This window comes from Colletotrichum aenigma (genome assembly GCF_013390185.1).
Source record: "Colletotrichum aenigma strain Cg56 chromosome Unknown KSG_Cg56_contig01, whole genome shotgun sequence".
NCBI lineage: Eukaryota > Fungi > Ascomycota > Sordariomycetes > Glomerellales > Glomerellaceae > Colletotrichum > Colletotrichum aenigma.
In genome coordinates, this window is record NW_023500907.1 from 7,219,108 (window position 1) to 7,242,098 (window position 22,991).

The 22,991-nt window shown below is 50.5% G+C and overlaps 7 protein-coding genes across 7 annotated transcripts; 2 read left to right on the top strand and 5 right to left on the bottom strand.

The window, feature by feature from the left end:
* Position 1: 1 nt before the first annotated feature.
* HGT1-3 (High-affinity glucose transporter) lies at positions 2 to 547 on the bottom strand (the record flags this gene model as incomplete). Its single annotated transcript, XM_037317170.1, has 1 exon — positions 2 to 547. One exon carries the CDS (start codon positions 545 to 547, stop codon positions 2 to 4), a length of 546 nt encoding a protein of 181 aa, XP_037186091.1.
* A 722-nt stretch (positions 548 to 1,269) lies between these two features.
* bglK-0 (putative beta-glucosidase K) lies at positions 1,270 to 4,168 on the top strand (the record flags this gene model as incomplete). Its single annotated transcript, XM_037317171.1, has 6 exons — positions 1,270 to 1,535; positions 1,603 to 1,709; positions 1,777 to 2,185; positions 2,240 to 2,466; positions 2,526 to 2,879; positions 3,123 to 4,168. The coding sequence occupies 6 exons, from the start codon at positions 1,270 to 1,272 to the stop codon at positions 4,166 to 4,168; spliced, it is 2,409 nt and encodes an 802-aa protein (XP_037186088.1).
* A 56-nt stretch (positions 4,169 to 4,224) lies between these two features.
* ecdB-0 (Echinocandin B biosynthetic cluster transcription factor ecdB) lies at positions 4,225 to 5,485 on the bottom strand (the record flags this gene model as incomplete). Its single annotated transcript, XM_037317172.1, has 6 exons — positions 4,225 to 4,405; positions 4,458 to 4,836; positions 4,893 to 5,035; positions 5,130 to 5,189; positions 5,245 to 5,331; positions 5,379 to 5,485. 6 exons carry the CDS (start codon positions 5,483 to 5,485, stop codon positions 4,225 to 4,227), a joined length of 957 nt encoding a protein of 318 aa, XP_037186089.1.
* Positions 5,486 to 8,710: 3,225 nt separating this feature from the next.
* On the top strand, positions 8,711 to 9,952 carry asaE-5 (MFS transporter asaE; the record flags this gene model as incomplete). The annotated part of the gene is made up of 4 exons (XM_037317173.1): positions 8,711 to 9,064; positions 9,123 to 9,257; positions 9,353 to 9,695; positions 9,762 to 9,952. The coding sequence occupies 4 exons, from the start codon at positions 8,711 to 8,713 to the stop codon at positions 9,950 to 9,952; spliced, it is 1,023 nt and encodes a 340-aa protein (XP_037186086.1).
* Positions 9,953 to 11,153: 1,201 nt separating this feature from the next.
* Positions 11,154 to 12,410, bottom strand: pgaD (putative endopolygalacturonase D; the record flags this gene model as incomplete). Its single annotated transcript, XM_037317174.1, has 3 exons — positions 11,154 to 11,901; positions 11,959 to 12,257; positions 12,336 to 12,410. 3 exons carry the CDS (start codon positions 12,408 to 12,410, stop codon positions 11,154 to 11,156), a joined length of 1,122 nt encoding a protein of 373 aa, XP_037186087.1.
* A 1,837-nt stretch (positions 12,411 to 14,247) lies between these two features.
* On the bottom strand, positions 14,248 to 15,418 carry CGCA056_v001916 (Zinc-type alcohol dehydrogenase-like protein; the record flags this gene model as incomplete). Its single annotated transcript, XM_037317175.1, has 3 exons — positions 14,248 to 15,165; positions 15,223 to 15,242; positions 15,295 to 15,418. 3 exons carry the CDS (start codon positions 15,416 to 15,418, stop codon positions 14,248 to 14,250), a joined length of 1,062 nt encoding a protein of 353 aa, XP_037186084.1.
* A 247-nt stretch (positions 15,419 to 15,665) lies between these two features.
* On the bottom strand, positions 15,666 to 17,128 carry BOT2-1 (Presilphiperfolan-8-beta-ol synthase; the record flags this gene model as incomplete). Its single annotated transcript, XM_037317176.1, has 8 exons — positions 15,666 to 15,962; positions 16,025 to 16,058; positions 16,112 to 16,201; positions 16,249 to 16,420; positions 16,522 to 16,656; positions 16,709 to 16,727; positions 16,786 to 16,909; positions 16,968 to 17,128. The coding sequence occupies 8 exons, from the start codon at positions 17,126 to 17,128 to the stop codon at positions 15,666 to 15,668; spliced, it is 1,032 nt and encodes a 343-aa protein (XP_037186085.1).
* Between the last annotated feature and the right edge of the window lie 5,863 nt (positions 17,129 to 22,991).

The following is a 22,991-nucleotide window of genomic DNA, read 5'->3' on the forward strand; positions in this document are numbered from 1 at the left end:
ATCAAGCAGTCAGGGCGCCAAGATAGAAGCTGGTGTTGTACAGCGAACCGAAGAGGACGCGGTGTCGGGGATGTGCGAGCTCTGATATCAGCACCGGGGCGGCGGCGAGGGCCATGGTGATGCCGAACCCGACGACGATACGTCCCCCGATGAAGAGTCCGATGGAGTGGCTGAGGCACTGTATCAGCACACCGATGGTCATGATACTACTGCCGCTAAGGATAGACCATTTCCGCCCGAAACGGTCGGAGATCATGGCTGAGAAGGGAGTTGAGAGAATTGCGCCGGGAGGGTAAGCTGCGCTGGTGATCCCCAAGAGAGCTCCTTTGGGACTCCCGAACTCATGATTCCAGGCGGCTACGCCCTGGAGGCCGGTCAAGACTGAGCCGTCGTAGCCGTTAGTCGCGCAGACAACGAGGCAAGCTGGCGCAAGGATGGCATAGAGACGGACGAGGGAAGGCGTGAGGGAAGAGAGCGTAGGCCGAGAATCTGACGCGAGGATCTCTGCCACGGTTCGGAATGTGGTAGGATTAGAGTTGGAATCCATCGTCTGACCAAATATGGGCAAGGGACGGGAAACGCGAGGAGATGAGATCTAAGGAACATGAACTCTAAGCTATGCGGTTCAACATGTTGGGCCTATTTGTATGCGCCCCTCTGAATGATGTTGTGGAAGACATAGAGCACGCCTCCAGATGCCTGGTTCTGGAATCTCACCAAGCCGTACTTCAAGACTTACGACATGGCGTTAGACCCGGCTACATGGTGCGATTCTAGCCATGTTCTCCTCCCCAAACCCCGGATGACATCTGCGGGGGAGGGCTTCCCCAGGTCTTGGCAACAACCTGGGCGAGCGCGGCATAGCCCAATGTGGTAATCGCAGAGGACGAGCGGGGAGAAACGGACTGCCTCCGACGGCGGTGATCGTATTGTGGGGGCTTCATACAAGTTCCGCCACTGCAAATGCAGTCTTGCTCATGATCCAATCGGCTAGTTGAATCTATTCAAGTGCGGTCCGGATTTGTTGCTGCCAGGTTGAGTAAACCAGGCGGGGAGATGCGGACCGGCGCCGATGGCCACACTGAAGTTGAACGATGGGTCACGAACACATGTTGCGGGTATGCCTGAAGTCTCGGTTTGTCGTCTTGCCTCCGGTTTCAAGATCATTCAAAAGAAGCAGTATGCACGACATTCCTTCGAGAGTATTTCACAACTCTTCCGTGTTCTTCACGCGAATTTACTCGGCGCTTGATTTGGCTCATTCTCAACATGCTCGACACCGAGAGACATGGTCGGGATCATGATCCCTCAAAGGTCCCTGTGATTGCCTCTCAAGATGCAAAAGCTTTTGCGGACGAGAAGCTCAAACAGATGACTTTGGAAGAGAAGATTTTGCTTTTGACTGGAGAAGACCTCTGGCGCACGAATCCCATCCCTAGGCTGGGCATCTCCAGAATCAAGACTTCCGATGGACCGACTGGCGTGCGCGGGGGAATCTTCGTCGATGGAGTGACTGCAGCTTTATTACCATCCGGGTTAGTGTTCTGAACGTGAAATGTTGTCTCATTATTGTCATTTACGTCAGACTGACAAGTCAAACAGCGTGTCACTTGCCGCTACCTGGGACAAGCAAGTAATCGAGGACGCGTCGCAAGTTTTGATAGCAGAAGCCAAGAGCAAGGGAGTTGATGTTCTGCTAGGACCGACTGGTGAGTGCGGTTCTGTTATCTGCCGCTAGGGTCGGTCGAACATAGCACTGACACTCGACACATCCAGTTTGCATCCCAAGGACCCCTCTGGGCGGACGCAACTTTGAAGCTTACAGTGAGGACCCTTTCTTGACGGGCAAGCTTGCCGCTCAGTACATCAACGCGATCCAAGCTGCCGGTATTGGGGCCTGCGCTAAGCACTACGCTGCTAACGACCAGGAGAATCGCCGCTTCTTCATCGACGAGAAGATTCCCGAGCGCGCCCTGCGCGAGATTCACCTCCAGCCTTTCCATATCGCGGTCCGCGACAGTAATCCGTGGTCGATCATGACGGCGTATAATAAGATCAACGGAGACTTTTGCTCTGCGAACCACTATCTCATCAGAGATATCCTCCGTGGCGAGTGGGGTTGGGACGGACTCGTTATGAGTGACTGGTTTGGGACCAATAGCGTTGTTCCCTCTCTTACAGCTGGGTACGTCATCTGGGAAATCTCAAGGATGTTCACGAAGCTTACGGACCATTGCAGTCTGGATTTTGAAATGCCGGGGCCTGTGAGGAGGCGGGGCAAGCACCTTCTTGAAGCTCACCGGCAAGGCCTGGTCGACAGCTCCTTCATCGATGCTTCCGCAACTAGGGTTCTCGAGCTTGTCCACAAGACTGGGAAGAGCAAAATTCCCGACTGGAAAGAAGGACCTGAGCAGGCCGTCGATCTCCCCGAGCATCGGGCAATCTTGCGCCGCGCCGGCGCCGAAGGTGAGTCTACTCCAGAAACCATCGGTCATCCAGAAAGGATTGCGTTAACAGCTCTACAGGCATTATCCTGTTGAAGAACGAGGGTGATATTCTTCCGTTGAAGGATCTTGACGGAAAGACCATAGCGTTCATCGGCCCCAACGCAAACAGGTCCGTTGCGACTGGAGGGGGGAGCTCGAATCTCTCACCTCACTACCGTACTACACCGTTCGGCTCTTTTAGCAAGGAGGTCTGTAGCATTTATCCGACTGCGCAAGTCGTGACAAAGCCAGGTATACTCAAGCACCGTTATCTCCCTCTTATCGAGCCGTCGGTGATGAGGAACCCGAAGACCGGCTCGCCTGGATTCGTATTGTCGCTTTGGAGAAACATGAAGCACGAGGGCACGCCTTTCATGACTGAGCACCGACCGAGTTCGAACCTCGTTTGTTACGACGGGCTGCCACCAGAATTAACGACTGGGAAAAGGTACTCCTACCGCGCCGAGGCGATTCTGACGCCGAAAACCACTGGAATACATCAGGTTTCTCTTTCCCGTTCCGGACCCGGGAAGCTCATACTCGACGGAAAGGTGATTGTCAACATTGAACGCCGATGGTGGTCACCCAAGTCTTCTCTTTTCTTGAGCTACGGCTGACCTGAAGAACGTGTTGAAGTGGAGCTGAAGGCCGGACAATCGTACGAGCTTGTCCTGGAGTCCATCAGTCGCGAGCCTAAGCCGTACGACATGACTTACACGGGCATGCTTGAACGTGAGGAGGTCCAAGACGGTGGTCGAGTTGGATTCCTGGAGAACCCTGGCGATCTCGATGCCATGCTACAAGATGCCGTTGACCTCGCCAGCCGCAGCGACATAGTAGTCGTAGTTGTTGGGAAAGATCACGAATGGGAGACGGAAACAAGCGACATGGTATCCATGGATCTACCAGGGCAATCCAACGAGTTGGTGCGGGCTGTGGTGAGAGCGAATCCCAGGACCATCGTCATCAATCAGACAGGTAGCCCAATCACAATGCCCTGGGCCAATGAGACGCCAGCCATTGTTCAGGCATGGTACCAAGGACAGGAGCAGGGCAACTGTATTGCCGACATTCTTCTCGGGACCACCGATCCTTGTGGGAAGTTACCGATTACATTCCCCCGCCGCATTGAGGACACACCCTCGTTTGACAACTACCCCGGAGAAAATGATGTTGTTCACTATGGTGAGAACATCTATCTCGGTTACCGATTCTACAACCACCGCAAGATTGAGCCGTTGTTCCCCTGCGGATATGGTCTCTCGCACACGACATTTACATACTCTAACATTAGGCTGAGCAGCGATTCTCTCGCTGTGGACGACAAGATTGAGGCCCAGGTTGACGTGACCAACACCGGGAATGTTGAAGGCAAGGAAGTGGTACAGTTTTACGTCAGCTCAGTTTCCAAGCCGAGACTCGGCCGACCTCTGAGGGAGCTCAAGGGGTGGGATAAGGTTTTTGTGCGTCCTGGAGAGACAGCCACTGCCCGGGCTACACTGGATCGGTTGAGTATCTCCTACTGGGACGATAGCGTCCAGAAATGGGTATTGAAGGAAATGCCGTGTTTGTGGTTTCTGCGGCGAAGGACTCAGGGGATGAAGGGCTGGCTGCGGGGTTTCGATCGAAGGCCGCAGCCCAGTGGGTTCATTAAGCTGGAAGAAAATATGATATTGAAGTAGAATTCTGGGCGCATCAAGAATGACCATACAACACACACGTACACATAGTTATCCTTCTACGAGACTCTGAATAATCTCGTAATCCCTGGTGATTGTCGGTGACAAAGGAGACGCCGCGTCCACAATGACTGCCTGGACTCGTCAATTACTTCCCAGCCATCTGGCAGCAAGGCCGCTGCTAATCCCGAAACCTGCGTTCTCTGAATTGTTTGTATCTGAATCCTTATTGCAAATAGCCTTTTCAGGTTTGTCAGGTCTCCAGAACGTTGATATCGAGGCGCTAACTTATGTTCTCCAGGAGTTAATGGGAAACAGGAGAACCTGGGAAGGCTCGTGCATTATCCCGCCGTGAAGAATTCCTATCAGCGCCGAAGCAATAGCAGTTTTAGCACATTCTACTTCGTAATCCGAGGCATCTATTCTAGAGCTGTGTATCACCTTGTGAACATGAGGTCGATAGAGTATGGTTTTGGCGGCATGATAACGGGCCTTCAAGTGACCCTTAAGCCTCTCTTGCATGCTGGGCTTGTCGGTTCGAAAAGCAATTCGGACTTCATTCGATAGTGTGAGATCCGAGAACTTAAATGCAGAGGGTAGACATTGTTTCCACTCCTCAATCTGCCGGTTGAGTTCACAGACCACGGAGGGAGTTGGAGTCACAAGCCGCTCTGCATTATCAGTCAAAATCAGTATTGATCTACATCGCGGAGTTTTCTCAAGTCACCTTGATTGTACAAATGGGAGTGAATCCTATTAAGAAGTCTTCTCATTGAAACGAGGGCAAGGAAGAAGAATTGGTACTGCTTTTGCTGGCAGTCGATCCCAGGATCCGGGAGAAGCGGCAACGGGACGGAGCTTTCCAGCCCGCTAAGACCGCTAGAAGGGAATTCAAACTCGACGAGTATTTGACTGAAATGTTGTCAGCGTTTATGATAAAAACAAGCGCAGCAGCAGCACTCACCTTTCTTGTAGGTATACAATCCAGTAGAGTTGGCAATGGTGAGCTCGCAGCTGTTCCTCCCTGCCAAACCTTTGTTTAGACAATGCTCATGAACTTTTGAAATGAGTTGACATACAAAGGCAGCAAGATTATTACAGTTGAACAGGCTTTGTTGATGAAACGCCAATGGTCGTAAACTCTGAGTTTGGATGAGTTACAAAGACTCTTTGCGTTAGTTCCAGGATTTAGAAGGCGATGAGTGATGCTTACGCAATGAGCAGGAGACACTGCACGCTTTCCCAGCTAAAATCTTCAACATCACGAAAGATGTTGCAGGCTAGATTGAAGAAGCTGACACCGGCCTCAAACTCAAGCATGTCAGTGGCAGAGCCCATTCTCTGCCATCAATCTGGCACGCGACAACAGAACCAAGGGAAAGTACTAGGAGTACAACGCAGCTGCTTAAACTGTCATCAAAACCAACTATCAGGGTCCGACTAAGATGATGATAGTAGAAATTGTCCTCATCAAGAATGAGACGTTGGGGATGAAAGTGAGTGAAATAGAGGTTGGCTAGGTCACGGAGTTGAGACAATGATATGGTAGATAGCCAGCTGCTGCTCACTTCGCTCATGCTCTGCGACAGACAAACTGGTGCAGCAGTGGTCTTTCTTAGTCTGGCTTGCTTGCTTTCAAGGTCGACTGGGCATCACAGCTCACGGTCGTTTAGAGTCAAGGGAGAGCACGACCATGTTAGTAAATGCTGTGGCGCTGTGCAGTGACGCTGTGGTATCGCCAGTTCCTGACGAATCTGAACCGACCCGAGCCTTGAGGGCGTAAAGGCGCTGATGGGGCTGACTGGATCTGGGGTATTCGGAGGTTGTGTCGTAGAACTTGGATGGCTGCGATTGCTGAGTGGTCCAACTCCTTGGTTCGCCGTTGTCTTTGCCACAAGGTTATCAATCTTGTCTTCCATTCGTTGAAGGGCGCCAGCCAATTCGAAGACTGAAAGACCTTTCCTGACAGACGGAGAGTTCATGAGAAAACTTTGACTAGAACGATCAACACTGCTGGATCTCACTTGGATGCGACGCTCTCCACATATACGCACGCCAGTCCCAGTCTCTTGCACCGATCACAAGAAGGCTTCGCTTCGTTACATCTTGTCTTTCTCTCGCGGCAGGATGCACATGTCTTCAGAGCGTCAGGCGCGGTACCATATGCATCTGGAATGCAGGGGGGCGTTTACATTCAATGCAAGGCGTCTAACAGTAACAGGTTTACTGGGTGACTGTTGTGTAGCCTGGGAGGTGTTCATCATTGTGATAACGCTGAGATAGAGGATGCGGAGAAAACAATGCGATAAAGAACCCAGCACCCAGTTGGAAGCTCTGACTTTAATACCAATTGGCTAGTTTGCCAAGCTGTGGAGAGCGACCCGATATCGCCGGACGGCGCGAAGGAACTTTTGCAGGGAAAATGTGTCCCAATTCGGAAAAGGAGGATTGTGCAAGCCCACAGGGAAAATAAGCTATATAACGTCCCACACCCACTTCTGGGCACCCCCCACATTTGGGCACCCCATTTTTGATGCCCTCACCTTTATACACATCAACTTCAACCAATATTTATATGTATTATGATGCGACGACGATGCAACTTTCGCTATCACTAGGGTTTTCTGACTCGCTGGATTCATCTGTGCTACTTTCAAGTTCGCCCGCCTCGATTTGAGCCCTCCGAATAGCCTCAATATCGGCAAACTTCGAATTTGGGCTCATTTTGACCTTCTTCTGTTTCCTGGCCCTACTGGCATCAACCTCTGCCTGCAGTGCCTCAATCTTTCGCTGGGCTACTGCTAATTGGTATGCCTTCTCATCAAAGCCCTTCTGAACCTTCCGGAAAAGCAGGCGCTGCGTATGCTTATTGTTATCTAGCTTGCTGAACAGGCTGAACTGATCCTGAAGCTCATCCCTCTTCTTGGGGGTTGACCAAAGGACTGCTGATGTATCTGCCGCCTATTTTTCGCTTGCTTTGCCATCAGAGAGCCCTTTGCAGACCTGACCAGCTGGTTTGGCAGGGGTTGATGTGTTCTCAAGCAGCAGAGGGCTCATGAGGGGTCTAGCCATACTGACAGGCCACAAACCAGTCCATTTCCAGCCACTGATGATGTTCTTGCTTGTCAGGGCTGCTTTACGCGCCTTGCCATAGTATATAACGAAGCTTCTCTTGCCCATAACTGTACCAGCATCCTATTCAGCCAGTAATCCAAGCTCCTTCTTGTATGCTGCCTTGAGGGGCCTAAAAACCGACTGATCAAGTGGCTGAAGGACGTGTGACGTGTGTGCTGGCAAGAACAGCAAGTGTATCTTGTTCCTGAAGCATGTATACATAAAAGCAGTAGTCTTATGGCTTCTATGACCATCCAAAATCAATAATCTGACCTCTGAGGGGTCTCCTGGCTGGGTTGAAGGAATAAAGACCTCTGTTAACCACTTGACAGCTGTAGAGTCTGAAGTCCACCTATTTTCTGTAGCTGTGAACTTCTAGGATTTATATAGCGTCAGATCTAGAGGGAACCACTGCTGCTAGACACTCTTGCCCTTGTATATAACAAGTGGAGGCAGTACCTTGCCAGTTGTAGAGATACACTCGATCAGAGATGTCCAAGCATGCGATCCAGGCTGTTTCTTGCGGATAGAACGAGTTTCTGATGATCTAAGGATAAGCCTATTTGATCCTCTGCCTTCTAGAATACCAGTCTCATCCATATTATATCGATTGGAGGCCTTGATGGCCATGATCTCAGGTATGGCGAGGTGCTTGAACTATTGCCTGATTACATTAGTTGAAGCTCTATTGATACGCTGGGAATCGATTGCTCTGCTTCTTTGGACCCTTACAGATGGGTTTCTCTTAATAAAAGACTGCACCCAGTTCTTTCCAAGAGGCTGGGAGTCTCTATGGATCTGTAGGATGCGTTCAGCAAAATCCTTGAGTTGCTGATGGGTTGGAGGAAGGCCTAGGGCAGCCTGGATTCGAACCCATTCAGCCAGATGACTTTCCTGGGTTGGAGAAAGCCTTTGCAGATCAGAAAACGCTATATCTCGCGTCTGCACACCTCTGATCCGATTCTGTAGAGTTGAACGCGGCACACCATGCTCAAATGCAGCTTTTTTGACAGATGTACCGTTTGCGATAGCAGCAAGCGCCCGTAGGACGTCATCTTCGGAATATGAGGGCATCTGATGCTTATAAAGCTATATACCAAAAATGAAGTCAATTGGGTAAAGATTGATAAAGTTGTGTAGGTTTGAAGGTGGCGGGTATTCATGGCGGTGAGGCATTTTTGGGGTGCCCAAATGTTGGGGGTGCCCAGAAGTGGGTGTGGGACGTTATATATCCTTTCGCCCACAGGCGTGCCCCCGACGAAGTTCCCTGGTCACAAACACCACTCTCCTCCATAAGATTCGAGCGAAGTTTTGTCGCAAACACCATCAACAATCACTACCGACCGTATCGTTACGGTCGCCACATCATCCTCGCTGTAAGCACATTTGCCAGCCTAACCTTATTTGACAAGCCAGTTCACGTTGTGAACCATGGCGGGTAACACTCTATCAGGTCAGTCTCGGTCCGAGAAGCACAAATCCATCGTTCCATCCGACCCTGAGAACATCTCTGGAACGCAACATGGAGTTTTCTCGCCCGCACAAGAAGAGGTGTATCCGGAGGGAGGCACGCAGGCATGGCTCGCAGTTACCGGCTCCTTCTTGGTTTACTTCGCATCCTTTGGCGTCGTGAACAGCTTCGGTTTCTTCCAGACTTTTTACCAGCAAGAATATCTGAAGAATTACTCGCCGACCGCCATCTCCTTCATTGGCACGCTGCAAATCACGCTGATGTACCTCTCGGGCTCGGTCGCTGGAGCACTGTTTGATCTTTACGGTCCCAAAGTAAGTTACTTCATTGGAACTCGGGATGGGTGCCATGAAGATGCTAAACTTTTCTCAGTGGCTCTACCTGTTCGCCGCGATCGGGGGCGCTGGCTCTATGCTTGCAACGTCTTTCACTCAGCCCAACGCGATTTGGCAGCAGTTCTTGGCTCAATCTCTCCTTTTTGGCCTCACTGTTGCCTACGGAGTTCAGGTGGGTCGCATCTTATTCATTCGCCAGGACTGTTGGTTGAGGAGCTTCATTCGCAGCAATGCAAGCTCTAAAATGTACTAACCTGGAATACTTAGCCGGCTCTCACCGTAGCAGGGCAATATTTCCACCGAAAGCGTGCCATGGCCATGGGCATTGTGGCATCTGGCAGCAGTCTGGGCGGGGTTTGCCTCCCGATCATGTTTTCGAGACTCATCCCCCAGATTGGCTTTGCATGGGCACTCCGTGTTGGCGCCGTGATTCTGCTGACCTGTTACGGCTTGGCCATAGTTGTGTCCTCTTCAAAGCAGACGAAGAGGAAGCTGAAATCTCTCGGAAGCTTGCTTGATTACAGGGGCTTCTTAGATATACGCTACTCATGTCTCTCGGCTGGAGCAGTCATCGCAAGCCTGGGCGTGTATGTCCCGTTTTACTACATAGGTGAGTCTCAGAGTTTGTGTTTATGCCCCAGGTCTTCGCGTAGGATCTGTATCTAACGGTTTGCAGAGCCATTTTGTGTCGCCCTCGATCCGAACTCAAAGGTTCGGTCGTACCTACTGCCCCTCATCAACGCATCGAGTCTTTTCGGACGTATTATGTGTGTACCCTCTCCCTGGGCTATGCATACCCGCTTGAACTATGGACGCCTTCTGACTCTAGCAGCGGTGGATATGCAGCGGACCGCATTGGCCGGCTAAACTTTCTGTATCCGATGATTATTCTTTGCGGACTGTTGTGTGTGGTCATGTGGCTTCCTGCAACGACGACTGGGATACTCGTTGCATTCGCTTGTCTCTACGGCTTTGCGTCTGGGGTCTTTATATCAGTCATGCCTGCTGCCACCGGGCAAATCATTCCCACCGAAAAGCTCGGAGCCAGGCTTGGAACATTTGGTACCGTTACCGCCATGGCTGTCCTGACGGGCAGTCCGATAGCTGGGGCCTTGATTCAGAGCGACACCAGGACTGGGTATCATCCTCTTATCATTTTTGCTGTAAGTCATATTTACCTCCTTTGTTCAATTGGCTCAGCTTTGCAGGTTTGCTGATGAGATATCTATTTTCAGGGGTGCTGTCTTCTCGGGGGAGGCGCCATAATCTTTGCTGCCCGAGTTCTACACGACAGAAGCCTCAAGAGCAAATGGTAGCCAACTCGGAACTCAGTAAAGCATGCGATTATCGCTCTATAAAAGACACCGAGCGGCGTCAACTTGATTTGAGTCGGAGTACGAACTGGTCGATTCCGGTTCCGTGTGGGGGTTTTAAGTAGGATTGGGATGGAGGTCGTAGGGGAGAGACATTTAGATCAGCTTGTGTCTGCATGTGCCTTTCCTGCTGATTGATGTACTGTGGTAGCTGGAGATTGAATGGGGGGCGAGAGGATCAGGGATGTGAGCGCGATCCGGGATACCGTTGAGCAGCGTGTAGCGACTGCGAGGTAGAATCAAATGTGAGAACCGGCGCCACAAATTCTGCTTATCCGTGTGTCAACCCACTCGGGTAATACCCTGGGCACAGCTTTATGCCTGTTAAGAGGTTTATATTCAGTTGACTAATGGGTAAGAGTTTGGGGCATACTGAAAGAGATAGAACGACCACTTCAAAGCTGTCAAGCTTTCCAAAGCAGCTGGTTGCCCCCCAAACTCCAGGTATTGATCGGTTAAATGAAATGAGACAATACGAGTTGGTTACCAACGTTCCGGAGAATTTGGATGAGAATGGGCGCAAATGGTTGCCCACTATGAGATTTTATCGTAATAAAGTTATATACTTGGTATTGTTCGGTCTATATATGCCAGCTACTCATGACCTAGAGGTCTGGCCTCCCAATGACGTGATGGTCTTTATACGTATACACTTCATGAAATATTTACGAGGAAAAGAAGCGCCCAAATAGCGCTTATGCGGGGCATCCGCTGGCGGGGAAGTTGCAGCTGCCGCCCTTGCCACCTCCGGTGATCTTGGTGTTCTCGAAGGTGATGTCAGAGCAGCTGCCATCACCGCAAAGAATGTAGTAGTTGTAGGCGTCGCTACCGGTAGCAGTACCCTGAACATCGACGAAGTGGATGCTGCTGATGTTGACGCCGTTGGTAGGCGAACCGGTCGGGCCGCCGTTGAGGTAGTCCTGCTGGACATCAATGCCGTAGGTGTCGATGTCGGTGAGGGTGATGTTCTTGTAAGTGATGTTGGTGACGGAGCCAGTGGTGCCGGAGTTGGACTTGATGCGGCAGCCATTTGAGCTCTTAATGATTTGAGAGTTGGAGAAGACGACGTTATCGACAGTGTTGTTGCTCTTGCCACCAATGGAGCCGATGCTGAGGCCGTGACCTCCGTAGCAGTACATGTTGTTGACGGTGACGTGGGTGCCACTGGTGACAGCAACACAGTCATCTTGGTTGTGAACCTTGATGTTGTCGAGGGTGACATAGTCGCTGGAGGAAATGTCGAAACCGTCACTGTTGTGGGCTGCAGCCTTGGTGCCGCTCTTGTTGTTGGGCACATCGCCGGCGGAGTTGTCAAGGATCAGATCGGATACAACAAGGTTCTGGTTGCCGGTCATAGAGAAGCAGTGAACAGGCCAGTTCTTGATGTTCAGGCCGGTGATCTTTGCGTTGCTGGTCTTCTTGACAACAACGAAGTGGTTAGGCCTGATTCGGGCGCATTAGCTTCACGTATCTCATTTCTGCTAGAGTGTTTGCACTCACTTGTCACCACCACCGTTGGAACCCAGACCGTCCCAGTAAGCAGCGCCATTGCCCTCAATTACGTGACCGGGTGCGCCAGTAATTGTGATGTCGGTTCCAGAGATAATGATAGGGTCGAAGCTGGAGTCGACAGTCGTGGCGAAGGTGGTTGTGCCGTCGAAAGTAACCTTGGTGCCCTTCTTCAGCTTCTGGAGATCGATGGGGCTGGCCGCCGGGGCAGCAATGTTAGAGAGCGTGATGTCGGTGCATGACGAGACGGCGGTCGCGATATCCTCGAATTTGGTGACGGTGCAGCCGGTCTAAGAGGGGCAAAATCGGGTCAGTCTGAATGTCGCGAAATGGGCTGCGATCGGACGAAACAACGGGGCTCAGCTTACGGAGTTGGAGACGGGAATCGCCGCTACCAGCACGACGGGCAGCAGAGCCGCAGCAGGGGCAAGAAACTTGGCCATCTTGGCGTGGAGAAAAAGAGTGAGATTGAGTATGAAATGGAGCAGCGAACGATGGTGAGACTGGCTGAAGAACGATCGCCAAGTAGGCGCCAAGGCAATGTTTTATATATTCTTCAGATCCAATTTGCGACAGCGTTACAGCGAGAACGTTTGATCTGAATGATTGGAGGAGCTTTGCAGACCCTCCTCCGTCCGAACGGGTGATCAAGACACATTGGGACTGACGAGCATGGCCTCATAGCAAGGGCCAGTGGATCACTCGAGCCTCATTCGGTAAAGTGTCTCCGAGCCATACGGAATCAATGGAAAGGACCCATGTGCGCCGACTTGCTCGATTCGATCAATGAAGGTTTGGTTAGTGCGCTCGCCGTTGAGTGTCATGAGTTTATTCCCGTCGGTGCTCGTTCTCAAAGGAAGAATATTATGGGGTTGCGGGTCGAAATCCTTCAAATGACGGTGTTTCATGTCAATCAGAAACGCGTCTCCCAGCAGCAGGCTGTCATTGGAGGCCATGTTGATTTGCGGAGGAATTATGTGTTCGCCGCCATTATATCACACCCTTTATTTCTCAGGGTCTCCACCAAACTAATCTCTTTGAGTCAGGGGGGCGCGTAAGTCAAACCAACGCCAACGGCCTGGAGATGCAGGGTTCTCCCATCTGTTTCCACGAATGCTCAATCAATGTGACACTCGCTAAAAGCCGCGAAGCCGAACTCAGTTCTTGGAAGTCCGTTTTGAGCAACGCCGTTGCTCCCACGCGATTCACACGAACACTCCATTGCTTTCATGATGATGAGATAATCGGTCGTCTAATGAAGTTTGCGCCAAACTTTTCAGAGTTTCTCCCACATGGCGCTTGTAAGGTATCGGAATGCTCAACGGCCGAAATCTCTGCCCAGTGATTGGTCGGGAGAGGCATTGACTTTGGGCGGACACATGCTGCATTTCAGTTTCGTCCCGTGATGGCCTCATCTTTTAAAACCTTACTCGCGAGATGTTTCGTTTCGCCGGAAATGTTCAGCATCTGTTCAAGTTTCCCCTTATGCACTGTTGTAAGCGCATCGGTCCGCAGCTCTGATTAATGACGAATTGCTCTCGGGCAGAAGCTTGATGCGACTCGTGAGAAAACTTCAGGGTGCGATGAACTCGGACACGGTTGCAGCAGCACTACCGTAGCAGTGTTGTTTGACATGAGACAGTTTTTTTGCAGACAGGAGTGGATTCTTGCAGTTGAGTCCATTGACGAAAACCATTCGCGGCAGATAAACGAGCTTCTAGATGGTGAAACAGCACCGCTTCAGTTTAATTGCCACGGGAGGCGGAAAGAAACAATCGATAACTCAATGAAGGTTAAAAGGAGTGTCTGGTACCTGCATTGACTTTACTTTAATTGAAAACGATGAGCATAAGATCGGTTCTATAGCTGTTATGACTCCCATTTAATAGACTTTCCTTATTGCGGGGAGTTTTATTGCTTACCCGGAGCTTTGGCCGCAGAAGGGAGGCTTCTGCTGATTTGGCTCGGACATCAGTTCAACTTGTCATGATTTGCTCAGTGACGGACAAAGTAGACGAGATAATACTCTGCTTCATTGTTTGTAGTGCAACTTCCTTACACGTGCTCAACAAAACAACTATGTTTAACTTTTTCAGCGCAATCACTTTTGCGTCAATTCAATTAGGACGAGACTTACGTTGGGTCTTTCAGATACGGGAGTCGTCAAATGTACTATCACGACATCCGAGGATGAATAAGGCATAAGACATTGTTATATGACTTTCCTCAATTAGATAACTCCAAGGGCGAATGATGCCTGTCTTGATGGATACACCTAGCTCAGGAGATGTCAATACCGACTTTACCCTGATGCCTTCCGGTTTGTAGGTATTGATATGCCAACTCCAGATCTTCTAATTTGAAGATTTTGGGATCAATAACAGGCCGTAGCTTGTCTGGATTGGCTTCAACCGCCTTGCACATCTCCTCCATCTGAAGCCTGCTACCAACCCACACGCCTCGAGCGGTGAACAAACTGAGCCAAGTGTCCAGCAAAGTTGGCAGACCTTGGTCTTGGCCATCGCCTCCAGCAAAACCGGCAGTCACGACGGTGCCGTCAAGCTTTAAACTGGCGACGCTCTGCTTCAATGTGCTATTTCCAGCAATTTCGACAACAAGGTCGACCCCAATACCTCCTGTCAACCGCTTTGCAGCCACGCCCCAGTCTGTCGTGTTCCGATAGTTAATGATATGGTCAGCCCTGAGCCTTTTGAGTATTTCTGCCTTTTCATCAGAGCTAGTAGTGGCGATGACCCTCGCGCCAACTGCTTTCGCGAACTGCACGGCGAAAAGACTGACACCCCCAGTGCCCTGAGTGAGGATCCATTGTCCTGCGGAAACCTTCTTTCCCTCAAGTCCAAACAGAGCGTTCCAAGCCGTCACCCCGGCGCAGCTCAGAGAGGCAGCTTCAATAAAGTTTATACCTTCAGGCATTGTCACCAGTCCCTGCTCGTTGAACACTCCGACGGTGCGAAAGGTACCGTCAACCCCAGCGCCTAGCCCGAACTTTGACGTTAGGATGTCGGGTGACCCTGCAGCGTGTGTCTGATTGAGGACTGTGATAACTTTATCTCCTGGTTGAAATCGAGTCACGTGTTTGCCGACGGCCAGAACAACACCAGCCCCGTCTGACCCAGGGATGACGTTGGGTTTGACATGCCACGGATATTTCCCTTGGTGGATGACTAGGTCACGAAACTACGACATATCGTGTTAGCGGATTGAAAGTCGTTGAGACATTGTGGCGAGGCCTACATTTATAGCAGCGCCATGTACTTCGCCATTCATGTCAGCAATTGTCGAGATTTGGGTCCGGTGCAAGCTCACATTTTACGAGGACTTCGTTATCTCCCAGGTCAGGTACGGGCTGTTCGCTGAATCGGAGCGAAGCAAGTCCGCCTTCGTCTACAACGTTCCACTGCTTGGTGGTCTTAGGCAGAGATTGTGACATTTCAGATACGGTTGATGGACGGGCTTATTGAAGCATCAAGGTCTTAGGTATTGTCAGAAAATGTAAACAGGAAGAAGGTTGATTTTGTTGAAGTCGAGAGATCCGCTGGCTTTCATCTTTTACTCTTATGATGGTTGTGTAAGCAGACCTCAAGCATGATGACATCAAATGATTCGTAAGCACCCAATAACGTTGTCAATCTCGGAGCCCACTTCAAACCCTAGCGGCGTCTGCTGATTGCCACATCTTATTCCAGACGCATCATGACACCACCTGCAATTGTGTGCTTAGATACGCCGTACCGACCGGTTTGAAGACTCCAGTTCAGATTGCCTGTACAGTTGAGTCTGCATGCGTTGATGTACGTCTTGAGATTGCCAATCAGAGATTCGTCGCCAGAGTATCGTTCAGTAAGGATGTAAGCAGCGTAATCAAAGTCCTCAACGGCCTTCTCAATCGTCTCCACGACCATGGAGACGGCCAAGTCCAAGCTGCCGAACTCGCGAAACAGGAGTGGAACGATGCTATCTACTGTTTGTTGACCCTACGATTCTGGTGTTAGTTTGGCTTCCATCCCTCCATGTCCTCAAATGATAACAAACTAACCACTTCCTTCTTTAGGGACAGCAGATCGTTCGTGCTGCGTGATGTAGGTTAGCGAGTGGGAACAATCTGTGAGCTGTCTCAACTTACGCCCATATTATGATATTCGTCTTGTCCCATACGACTTTCATGTAAGGGTCGGTGAGTACCTTGATTGGTAGCGATACTCTGTACGCGTACCTTCTGATGTGAGAGTCAAGACATCCTCCTGGACTTATGCAACTCACTCGTTGAAGAAGCTGGTGGCATTGACAGCGCTCGTTCCCATCCTTGTCTCAACATACTCCTCTATTGAAGGCAGATCAGGGCTCAGTCTACGCTTCTGTTCTACTTCGGATGTTTTCATGAAGAATTCCAGCTCTCTGAACAACAATTCTCGGTGTTCTAGATACCTCTTATCTGAGTCGTGCACATATCAGAGGGGTCATTGAAGTACATACCTACGCCGTAGGCTTGACATGATGCATCACCAATTACCTTGAAGAATGCAATGATCTTACTCTCCGGAGGTTCTGGCGTGATGCAACCAACCTCATCAAGCCCGAGACAATGGCGGATATACTCAATGGTTTCCCTACGGAAAGTTTGGGCGGCTTGGAAATCACTCGACAAGTATCCTACCTCCGCATCCACTTCTGTGATCTGTTATTTTCGGTGCAAGTGTCTCGGAGACATTGGGAGACATACCATCATCCCAAATGAAAAGCTTTGACAACATTCGTGTCAGCCAAGCCAATCAGCGGAGTCTTGGTTGTATCACATACCCATAGAGCCAAGCACGACAGGATGTCTCCGTCTGCCAAGGTAGCTCCGGGCCACCATGTTGAAGAAAATAGCCCCGAGTCGATCTTGGTCAAAAGTCTTTGCTTCTGGTCAGACTCTGTAAGGCTGCTATTCTCAGCGACAAGGCCAAGCTGACCGAATTGGGATGAGTCTTCAAAATTACCTTGATATTCTGTTTGGAACTGAGGCACGGATGCTCTCGAGCTGAGTATTGATATTCATGGGCCAGTGTCTGAACATGAGTCTGAGATCTGGAACTCGGAGCTCTTGGCCTCTCAACTGTTCCAGCAGCTCTTGGCGAACGGGCTTTCCGTGCAGCGCCATGTCACAGGCAACAAAAACAAACAGACGAACTTGAAGTTACCCGCATTAATGGCTGAAAGAAAACCAATGTTTGTAATGTTCTCTCTCATATATACATACTTGGCCCTAGACGCCTCGATGCTGTACAAAAGCCTGGTCACGGTCAGCAGACTTATCGTGGACCGCTTCGGTGAGTAAGACGGTTGGCTGATGGAGTCTGAATGAATGCCGAGCGAATTGAAAGCTGAGGGGCATCTTCAAATTGGTGTTCATCTCAAAATGGGTGCAACCCAGGGGTCTCGGCAGCCATTGGTGCCAGACCAACATGATGCCATTGGCCGCTGAACATCCATTTTGGGACTTGTATTAGAGGGTTGTGCATTAGCCGAGACTCTTGCTGAAGAAACCATTCTCTGTTCGTGACGCATTCTCTCTAACCAGCCTGATTTGGTCTTCACCGCTGCACACGTCAGATCAGCATCGTAGATAACATCATATCAGCGTTTGAGCAGCTGGCAAGGGACGTGACCCTGGTAAGTGTGGCTCCTTTCAGAATCGGGCAACCCGCTTGCATCAAGGCATCTTGACCCTTGGATGAAAGCCACCAATAGAGTCTTTTCCAGTTGTCCCGCATACTGTACGCTGATCCCCATGCACCTACGTATTTCAAGTTTCAACTCAATACAAGGGCCATTCGGGCAACCTAAAGCCTACATGGGGTTACCGATTTACCAGAATACAGTATCCCCTGGTAGTAATGAGGGGTTGATCCATCTACGTGCAGATGTCGAATGTCGGAAGTCAGACCTGAACCAATGAATTCATCGAATTCAAATCAAAGTTTTGGGTTCCATCCTGGTCTTCGGCTCAATCACCCATCGATATGTGGCTCTGCAGTGGACAGTCCGACTTGTAACTTGAATTCTGCAACTAAAAATCGACCAACCCCGGAGGCCTATCACTATTTGGGCTGCCACGTATTCAATCCTTGGGGTGCAGTGACATAGCGTCGATAGATGCGTCGAGACTACTGCAGTCACTAGAAGGGAGGTGGTCGGAAAGGGCGAAAATCATTGGCTCAATAAATCTCACTATCGGAAAGATCGTTGAGAAATAGCTAGTTAATCAATTATCCAACAGCCCATCACCGATCATTTGGCGATGTCTTCGTGTACCTTGCTTGATCTACCCAACAATTGCCCCTGTGTCTCGAACCAAGACCGATGATAAGACGTTTTCGCCTCTCGCGGGACACAATGTGATGAACCCACTTCCAAGCGCCTGGTCGTCACATATCAGTCACCATGCATCTGCCAAAATAGGAACAAGAACCGCTCTTCTTGCATAGCCCCGAGATGGATATTCTGGGCGCAGGAAAAGCGGTCAAAGGTGTTGTCTAGGCTTATTGATAGCCACACATTTGAGGATCACGTCTTTCCTAGCATATGCGTGGGGAGACTCATAATTGATCAATTCGTCGAGTCAGACACGAGAAGAAGCCGGAAAGCGATATCATCAGTCTCTTAGCTCCCCGAGACTTGAACGCCAGAATTTTCGAACTCACTGGTGTCCATCGAGGATTCAGTTTACCAAGCGTCATACAGCGCCACGAATTCACATGGGGCTTCTCACTTACATGGCCCATGGTGGCTCAGTATGGCCTACCGTGTCCGTCGCGGTCTTCGCGTTACTTCTGTACGCTTTTGCTTTGGGAATTTATCGACTTACATTTCATCCCTTGTCCAAGTTCCCCGGCCCAAAACTTTCGGCCTTCACTGGATGGTATGAATTATACATGGATATTTTCGGTGGACCTCGCAAGACCTTCGCCTACCAAATCCAACTCATGCATCAGAAGTACGGCCCTATCGTGCGCATCAACCCGCACGAGCTTCATGTCAATGACCATGAGTTCTTCGACATAATTTACGCGGGTGGAAGTGTTCGTCGAAACAAGTATCCTCCCAGTGCTGGAGTTCAGGGCACTCCGGACGGCATTTTTGGCACAGTTGACCACGAACTCCACCGCCGAAGAAGGGAAGCAATCTCCGGGTTCTTTTCCAGGCAGTCTGTTTTGAATCATGAAGACCTCATCCACGAGAAAGTCAACCTCCTATGTGAGGTGTTCAAGAAGGCTATGCTCGCGGGCGACCCTATGAATATTCGCATCCCTTTACTTGCTTTCACCACTGACTTTTACTGTGCCCATGCTCTTGGCGAGAATGGCGATATGAAGCTGCTGCAAGACCAAGAGAATGCCCAATTGTGGCGACACAGTATCATTGGTCTATTGCATATGACGCCCTTTGTTAGGCAGTTTCCCTGGATAATCACTTACGCAATAGAGCTACCTCTTTGGTTTATAAAGCTGATTTCGGCGGACATGCCTCTTGTGGTTCAGGTTTACTGGGTAAGTCGGGCTCATGCCTTGATAAAACACAGTTGGAGATTATCTCACAACACCATTCATGGGTAGGACATTAGACAGCAGGCAAAAGTTGCTATTGATTCTTTTAGTTCAATTCAGGCAAAGCCTGAGGCCCCGAACAATCTCATGCAAGCCATTCTATCATCGAAACTGCCTGATTCGGAGAAGTCATACAAGTGAATGGCACAAGAAGGCTTCAGTGTCTTGACTGCATCAGGTGACACTATCGCTCGGACCTTGACCGCAGCCATATATCATCTTCTTGCCAACCCAGAGTATCTTGGACGACTAAGGGACGAGTTGGATTCAGTCATGCCAGATCCCAACACACCGGTACATCTCAAGAGCCTCGAGAATCTCACTTGGTTTGTGAGTTCAGACCCTTGACTCTCATGACTTGTCAATAGTTCAGATTCTTACACCGGAGTAGCCTGCGGTTATCAAGGAGTCTCTTCGAATTGCTGCGCTTAGTACCTCCAGGGCTGTACTGCAAGCACCAGCAGAGTACTTGAAGTACAAAGACTGATCGTTCCGCCAAATGTAAGCTGAAATCACTGGCCCATCGTTAACCTCGATACTGTCCCCTCAAAATCATATAGCACTTCTCCGCGCGATTGACTCATTCCACTCATGTTCGCTCCAGACGCCGATCGGAACAACCATTGCCGACCTCATGATGGACCCTCATGTATTCCCAGAGCCAAGAGATTTCGACCCTGGGAGATGGCTAGAGTCTGATCCTCTATACGCCCGCAACGTCAAGTATTTTATGCCCTTTCACCGTGGCCACAGAAATTGCATAGGGATGAAGTCAGTTTTGACCGCAAAATCACCGTTGTGTTCAATCGTTTCATGTGACTGACCTTAATCACAGTCTTGCATGGGCTGAGATGTACATCGCTCTTGCCAAGCTCTTTCGACGTTTTGACTTAGAGCTGTACGGTGTCGTACGGGAAAGAGACATTGATCATCACAGGGATTGCTTTCTGGGCGAGCCAAGGGATGAGACCAAGGGAGTCCGAGTGAAGATACTCGGTCTACGGGAGTAAGAGGTTGATGCTGGGAATTGTTGCAGCTTTTGGTCAAGGTTGCGATGAAAAGTTCGCTTGCTCAACAACAATAGCAACTTGTTGCAGATCCACGGGCGACATCAGTGCATCAATAGCCTCAATCGACGACCCCTTCCCGGGCACTTTCAAGAGATTGTACACGCCCGTGCTTTATGCTTTGATTTTAGGTTTTTGGGCTGATAACGAAATGCGTTAAGCCGCACGTGCCAGCTGTGATGACATAGAGTCTCAACTGTCGCTGTCAAGTTGAAACTCTCGCAGTGAATGAAATGAACATCGACTCCTTCAGAATTCAGGGTGCATTAGACAGCTTGGCTGAAAATTGAGACTTCATTCAGCCTCTCTTAGCCAGTACAGAACATCACACCGCCGAGCTTCTGCGTTATGGCTTTTTCATCTTGGCGAGTCCGGAGGGTGGCTTGGGAAAGGGTATTTCGTGATGGGGGCAAGTTGAGCCGTGACCCCTCAAAAGTGCGGACGAAGGGCGGCGGAGGTGCATATAAATTTAGCACCAAATGCGACTGCACACCATCCGGACTGGGTGGAATAAACGATCAAGGAATAGTAGCCGCATGCTGATCAACACTATCTATGAAACCTGCAAGCTCGAACTTTGGAAATGTCTTGGCCAGCTCCCGGTGCTACTCGGATTACGAGGTCGGAGTCATTCGACGGTGCTCGGCGTCGACATCGACATGGAAGACTGACTGACTAGGCACGGGCACAGGCGCGGGAGACCCGCTGAAGGGCCCATTCCATCCCCACTGAGTCGTTGACGTCCTGCACGGAAAGACTCTAACCTTAACCATTCCATCTCTGTTCTTCATCTTGCATACGCCTCTTCAACTCAATCTTCCTGTATTCGCGCTTGTTCCTCTCGTTCACACTCTTTCACAGTGATGTTTGGAAAATGCTGGCCATGAGCTGAGAGAAGCATACACATGGTCTGATTGTTGGAGGCATCGAGGCGGCTGGGCATTTCCAATGCTCTCCCTCCCTGCTTCAGGCTGGTGCTCCACCGCCGGGGATCACTTCAAGAGGATTGGCTGACAGATGCATCAAGCCTTCAGAACAAGCACTCGCGAGGTTCACAAGATCCTCGATGCTGTCGTTCTCGGATCATTATCCATCGTTCAATTGGCCAACGGCACCCAGCTCTCTCGGCTCTGATCTCTCCCGCCCCTTCAGGTCATAGGTCGCAGAGATTCTGCCCAAGGACCCCTCCCGACCCCTCGGTGAGTGCCCTCAAAAGAGGAGCCAAGACAGGGCCAAGGTGACCTGAAGGGGCTTAGTGCCGCTGAGTCTCACACCACTCGCGTCCGCTTTCGTCTCAGGGGTTTGTCTGATCTACGATTTCCGCACCCTGGCTCGCCTGCAACCCCCAGCGGAATCTGTGACGCCAGGCCGCTAGTCACTGTTTGAGATGCCCATAGTGGCCACTCAGAGCCGTTGCCATCGTCTTTCGAGGTTGCCAAGGCCCGACTGCCAAGTCTCAATCACTTGCGTTCCCTTCCAAGCTTGAGACTTTGCGAGAAGAGTCTCGAGGGAATATCCCACCGGTCGATGCAGAGTTGCTGTTTGTTTGCTTTCCGTCGAGCACAAGAATGCCGTAGTAGCCTCGGACGGCGCTCGCAGCATCTTGGCTCGTGTGCCAAATTTGGATTTTGGCTCAGCGGCCTTCTTTGCGGGCACCGAGATTCGACAGGGGAGCCACCAGAAGAGAAGGGCGAAAAAACGTGCGAACCATGTCACTCTTGAGACACTGTGGTTCCCCATCCTCGAGCCCCCGGTTCCCTTGGCGTTGACAGCTGGGACAAGGGACCGACCAGTTCGTCTCTCTGTCTGTGTGGTGTCTTCAACCCATGTCGATCTCTTCCTGTTCCTATTCCTGTCACGGCCTCTCCTCTCGCTCTCTCTTTCCCTCTTGCCAAATATTCCCTTCGTCCTCAATCGTTGACTGCGTCGACGGTGGAGTCCCTGCTTCTATTTTCCCTCTTCTTAGTATTCTTTTTCAACCAGCCAAGGCGTGTTTTACATTGCGTTGCGTTTGCCGTTTGAACGGCATCTTTTCTTCATCGTCTTCCGACAGGATCGTCGTTTTTCATCCAACGTCAACACAGCTTGTCTGTTTTCTTTCCTTTTTCTGATATTCTTCTTCTTTCCGCTCCTTTTGTCGTAAACTTTATTGATCCATTTTTCGCCAATCCGCTCGTTGAACGACGCCCGAGCTCTGAGAGCCGAATTCGAGATTTGAACCGCCCGTCCGCCGATCGATTCATCTGTCTGGTGAACTTCAACAACCGCCCCGAGCGCCTCTTTGAAGATAGTTCCCATGTGGCGACGACCGCGATAGCCCGAATTTCCACCCTCTCTCCCGGCGCCAGAA